Genomic DNA, 6,000 nt, shown 5'->3' with positions numbered 1-6,000 from the left:
CTGAAACTCTTTGAGGGGAGGTAAAATTAAGCTTCTTGTCTTGAGTTCATCTTAATTGGCGGACTCATTTTGAAATATATCTTGCTGTGTGGATCAGTGTTAGACTTCACAACATAAAAAAAGATTTTTAACCATATGACTATATATGTGGTGGAATATACTATGATCTACTGGTCGAAGACCAGATAAGATTCTCTCAAAGTATTTAAATAAGGAGAAAAACTGTGAAAAATCTTATTCTCGTACTGTATATGTTTTGGAACATATGTTTTTTGCCCTTTCAGAATGATTTCTTTAGCATTAGTATTGAAGAGTGATTAATATCTAAAAATAGTGATATATTGTTATTGAAAATAGGTTAAATTGTGCATTTTTCTGTATTTCAGTAAGTGATCAGAATGCTACAGAGAGACTGTGATTATAAATTTCACTCCCCCTTATTTGAGAAACCACCCTTTTTTTATCTAAACTCTAACAAATATTTAGTTTCAAACACATTTGCTTAAATAAAACTATACTTTTCAGGCCTCTCACAGTATTGAGACAAGGAAAAAGAAAGGGGGAGAAGTGGGAGCAGAATGGACAGTGGAGCATTGATGTCAATTCTCTAGACCTGGCTGTGTTTTGTGCAGCAGCAGCTTTCCTTGGGGCAGATCTGTGTCCACACACACAGACCAGCCTTTGCCTACCGCAGAGTAGACCCCATTCTGTAAGGGAGAGCCTGAGGAGCCAGTGTGATCCAGGAAACTTCCGTATGTGTGTGCCAGAGAGGGGGAGAGAGGGAGACCTAGTGCAGAGGACAGTAAGGGAGGAAGGCAGGGGAGAGAAGGGAGTTTGCTTCATGCACTGCTGAAGGCTGTCAGAAGCAGACTATTCGAGCAGCGCGCTGGCTAGTGTGTGATTTAAGGGACAGCGTTCGCTGACTGCATTCATTGAATTGCTGAAGGACAGATATGACATCCGAATGCTACTTCTATATGTTCTTGCTTATTGGTACCAAGGGTAAGTGTACCTGGCTCTTTTTCTTGTTTTGAACATTGCAAAGCAGATAGCTGATAAACTTCAGTTGTGGATCTTTTAAAAACTGTTATCTCAGTGTTATTTTACAGTTCTTCATGGTAATCATTCTTTGATCGAATCAAAGTGTAATGCAGTCTCTCAAGGTTACTAGTTATGTTTAGGGATTAGATTTATTTTTCCTTAATGGTTTGAGAGTTACTATGAACAGTTATGAGCTGAAATTAAAAAATAAGAAACATTTTAAACATTGCATAAATACTTGCTGTAAATATTTAATGAAGGCACATATAGAACTGTCTCATTTCAGATGCCGTGAAATCCACATTTCAGACTCACTAGTTTGCAGTGGTACTGTAGCTCTCAAAAAGTAGACTGTGGTCAGGTAGCAGGAATTTTTACCCTCTGATTCAGCATGATACAGCTTGCAAGATGGAGACTGAACCGAATCTAAGTTTTCTTTCGGGTGCAAATCACTTCTGTTTGGTGAGAGCCACACCTGACCTTCTGCTTACTTTAGTAATGTTTTCTTCATTTCATCTGAGTACCCTTGTCTGTAAGTGCTGCTTTGGACCTGGGTAAAGCTGTCGCTGTGAAGCTGCTAATACTGATCTGTAGGCTGGGTTTTCCTAATGGCAATAATTTTCTCTAGTTGTGATTTTATGTTAAAATTTGCCTCTTTTTGTGCAATATTAATACAATAGTGAAATAGTTACCGTTTGCAATAGCGAGTGTTTTGTTAAACTAATAGGAGCATAAGGTTGAATTCTGCTACAACCTTCTGTATTGAGCAGCAGCTTGTTCTCTCTCCTGCTTTTAAATTAAACCTTTTTGTGTTTATGTGTGCTTACTCTGCTGCTTAACATAAGTTTTGTAAGGGATATTGCCCTCCTGAGGAGTTTGGGAAAGAGAGCTCCACTTACAGTTATTTTTACAGTTTCAAATCTTAGTTAAATCTGGGGAAAAACTCTAAGCAGTTCTATGATGTTAGGAGGAATATGTAATATGTGAGCTGCAAGCATAAAAGAACAGTGTTATTAATTAATTTGGAATGAAGAAGGCTATGATAATGGCATCTTATCAAGCCTGTGAGCAAAGTCTGGCTTCATACACAACCATGTTATCCATGAGCAATAATCCAATATTTAAAGGTAGTACTTCAAGGTATGCAAAATAAAATCTGAAAGATTTCAACAGATTAAGCCTTTTCTATTACTGCTTTTAAACCAAAACAGTAAAATCTTGAAACATTCATAAAGATGTGCAAATCATTGTTGGTATAATTTCTACCAGGTTAAATTCATCTCAGCTGCGGAATTTATGAAACGTATCAAAATACATTAAAGCATATTACAAAACAGGATGGCAGATGAGGACTGTGAATGACTAAAGGCCTTCTAGTATTACAGTTATAATGGCCATTGGCTTTTTAGGTGTTCATTGGTTCAACATATATAGTATGTTGTAACATTTACAAGAAAATCATATGGCTCATCTATGTTGGTTAAAGAGAGAAGCAGTGCACTCACAGATTAAAGCACTGGCATGCCTGGAGTCTCTGCTGCCTACTAGTACTGTTTTCCCCGAGAAACAGTTCCTGTTTAGTGCCATTTCTCCTAACCTCAGTCAGTGCACAGTGCATAGCATCACTGCCTTTCAGAGTTTTAGCCACCCATCTGAAGCATAACCACATCTCCAAGTTGGATTTCATCTGCACAATTGATTAAACCTTTGTTCAAGATTTTATGCGAGCTGATATTAAAACAAACACTCCTGGAGTAAGTATAGCTGTACCTAGAAATTGGGTTTGTTGTTTATGGACTGCTAGAAGTTCAGCTGCAGAGTTTTGTTGAGGGAGGTTGGGTGTTTTTGTTGTGGATTTTATTTCTACAACTCTCAGATGCTCCTAATTCTTTAAAAGTTAAAATGAGAAATACCTAGCATAAAAAAACTACTCTTGCCTTACCCATCCATATCCATCCAATCTACATCTGTCTGGTTTTCCACTCACCAACTAAAGCTGCACAAAAATAACCCCAGTAGCTCTTTTATTTCACTGTGTTCCTTCAAATTCTTGATTAAATCTTTTTATATGAAAACCTTTCCTTCCAAAATCCAAATAATCAAGCTAATCCAAATAATCATGCCTTTTATGCAGCAGCAACTCTCAGCAACGACCTTACTACTTCTTGTGTGGGTTATATTATTCCAGGTAAAGGGTGTTTTTTTGAAACAAAGCAGCATATGTACCATAGTTTTCACCAGTGCAGCAGCATCAGTTGTAACATGGACAAATGTAAATTTCTCACTCTGGTTGTTTAACTGGCAGCACTGAATGGGTAGTCAGGATAAACATCTGCCTGGGTGGCTCATGCCATTGTGAATCTAGTAAGACACACAGGCATGTGGCTGGCATTGCACTGGCTGCTGCCACATCTTGTCTCTTAGTGAAATAATCAGCTGCAACAACCATAGTATGTATTTGTGTCTTTACGGTCACTTTGATTAGCTCTCTGTGGACAAAAAACGATTTTGTCCTTCTGGACTTTGGCTAAGTGCCAGACCCTCAAACAATTCATTAATCAATCATTAGGAAAAACAGAACATTTGTATATAAAACTATTCAAACTGAATTCCAACAGAGATTTGGCAGGCTTCTCATGGAAAACAATTGTGGCTGCTGTTTTAACCCTGTATGCTCTGTGCCCCTACCTGAAGTTTTACGGTCCTATTTCTTCTTGTACCTACAGTTCCCCTTCCCTCCTCTTTCTTTTCTTCCCCTCATATATGTTTTTTCCTTCCCTTAAGCTCACTTCAAAATGCCAAGGAAAACTGTCTTAAAACCATTAGATACTTGCTAGCCCTTCTAGTGTTGCATGCATGTGGCAGCCGTTTCCAAGGCCAAGATATCTTATACTGAATGCTTTCTGCCAAAGGTAAAGGGAAAGAGACCTTCCCAAATTTTCTGAAGTGTAACTTCATGATTTTGCAGGAAACTGCTCTTGTTTTCATAGCTTATAACAACTTTTAAGATCCCTTGCAGATTTGCAAATGGGAAAGTTTAATTAAGCCAGCCTTTGCCCAGGCTTAAATTACCACTGTATAACAATAATTTTTTGGTTATTTCTTTTCTTCCATTTAATTTGGGCATTAATCTGACTGGCTTCCCTGTGGCTAGAAGAATAATGTGCATCTTGTAAATCTATGTGTACAACAACAAAAAGATCTTTACAGAAAATCAGGGATGAAGACTAGGTTTACTGAGGAAGATTTCCTTTAATGTCAGTTAGGAAGTAGTGAAAAATCACTGCAAAAATAAACTAAAGCTCTGAGAGGTAGATCATTGCCACTTGTTCAGGCTGGGTTTCTTGCAATTGCTGCATGGGCAAAGGTGCTTTCACCCCTCCGTTGGGTGACACTAGGGGCGGTCCAACTTGCAAACCTGTCTTGTCTGTTTATAGCAACTCTACCAGACTTGAACCATTTGCTCTGAAATTTTATATGCAGTATGGACTTTTATTCACTTGGAGCAAGAAGACAAAATATACCAAAATAACTTCAGTTTTTCCTAAACTGAGGAATTGGTACTTTGATGATGTTGAAGGATTCTGGGAATCTTGTATTAAGCAATGCCTTTTCTTAAAGGCATAAGTACTTCTGTACTTTCCTCCATAAAAATCACTGTGTCTGAGAGAAAGTCCTCTGACAGACCATCCCACTAGAACTAATGAGCATGTTCAAGCCTAGTTGCTGTGGCATAAAAATTAATAACCTTCTCTGATGGATGTTACTGGATGCTAGAAGCCAGCAGGAATCTCATCAGAGGAACTGTCGCCACTGATAACTTCACCTGTGATCTCTGTGAAGGTTTGCTGGTGATGCCATGTGTCCCATAGTCTGAAGCCGTCAAATCAGACTTCGAAGCAAATGAGTCAAGGCATTGAAAGGGACAATGGAGATCAGAAAGTCTGTTAGTCTAGGAGGGTAGAGACTGAGGAAAGGAATGTGTGAGAGGGAGCCAGCAGGCAACTAAAGGAGGACAAGGAGCTCTGAGAGTGGGGAGTGTCTAAAGTCAGAGGATGACAAGACCAGAACTAGGACCCTACGTGGACAAAAGGTGGTGAGAGGGTGGGAAGCAGCTAGTGATTAGGCAAGAAAGGATGGACATGAGGTAAGCAGCCAGGGCAAGGAAAAGATGAAACTGACCAGAAAAAGGAGCTGTGCTTGGTGTAGGTGAGCACTATGCTACAAAGCTAGAAGGAAGCTCAAGATTGTTCTGTTGCTTATTGTGTCCTTGCAAAATACCCCCTTCTCCTTAACACCTCTGCCCAATGGATGGTAATTAATGTTATTGGACCACTCTACCCTCTTAGACACTAAAGGTCTAAAGAGCTAAATGTTCTGAACTAATGATGCAACATGGTGTCATGAAATGTTGGTAGAAAACTGACTTCCTCTTTTCATCATCTGGGATGTTACTTATATCAAAGAACTTTATTAATTTTTGAAACTCAGTGCTTAGGAATCGAAATGAAGGATGCAATCTTCATTTGACCTATGTGCACATACTACGCTTTCTTCAGGCTATATCTCCACAAAGACTTGTGCTTTGTATACTGCATTTGAAGAACAAATCTGAAACAGTGAATTATGCTGACTGTGTGACCCTTTATTCATTTGCTGTGGAAGATAAATTGTGAGTGAAGCTGGGAATTACAAAATGACGGCTGTGTGATGAAAGGAACTGAACTCTGCTGTGGAAAACTGATTTCTGTTCCTGTTTCTTGCCCTAGACAGTGATGCTCTAAATACTTTGTAATAAATTGATAATAATTATATGGCAGGTTTTCTTGATTTTTTGGTTTGATCATCCTGATGTGGCAGCGTTCATTTCACAGCTGACACTTGAAATCTGTAAAAGCTGTGCTTTAACTAATCTGTGAAGCTGATTCTGAAAGTAGAAACCTAAAATTGCCAGAAACA

The 6,000-nt window shown here is 38.7% G+C and overlaps 1 protein-coding gene across 2 annotated transcripts in view; it reads left to right on the top strand.

Moving 5' to 3' along the window:
- Positions 1-645: 645 nt before the first annotated feature.
- Positions 646-6,000, top strand: part of RXFP1 (relaxin family peptide receptor 1) — a 53,011-nt gene continuing 47,656 nt past the window's right edge. For both annotated transcript variants that reach the window (XM_061475672.1, XM_061475668.1), the window contains exon 1: positions 646-1,002. In XM_061475672.1, the coding sequence (XP_061331656.1) occupies positions 954-1,002 (49 nt within the window). In that variant the 5' untranslated portion in view covers positions 646-953. The remainder of the gene's footprint in view (positions 1,003-6,000) is intronic.

The sequence above is a fragment of the Pezoporus flaviventris genome, unplaced genomic scaffold, assembly GCF_033815535.1.
Source record: "Pezoporus flaviventris isolate CSIRO_AGI_PZ_B2104156 unplaced genomic scaffold, CSIRO_AGI_Pfla_v1 ptg000002l, whole genome shotgun sequence".
NCBI lineage: Eukaryota > Metazoa > Chordata > Aves > Psittaciformes > Psittacidae > Pezoporus > Pezoporus flaviventris.
This window is presented reverse-complemented; position numbering and strand designations above follow the sequence as displayed.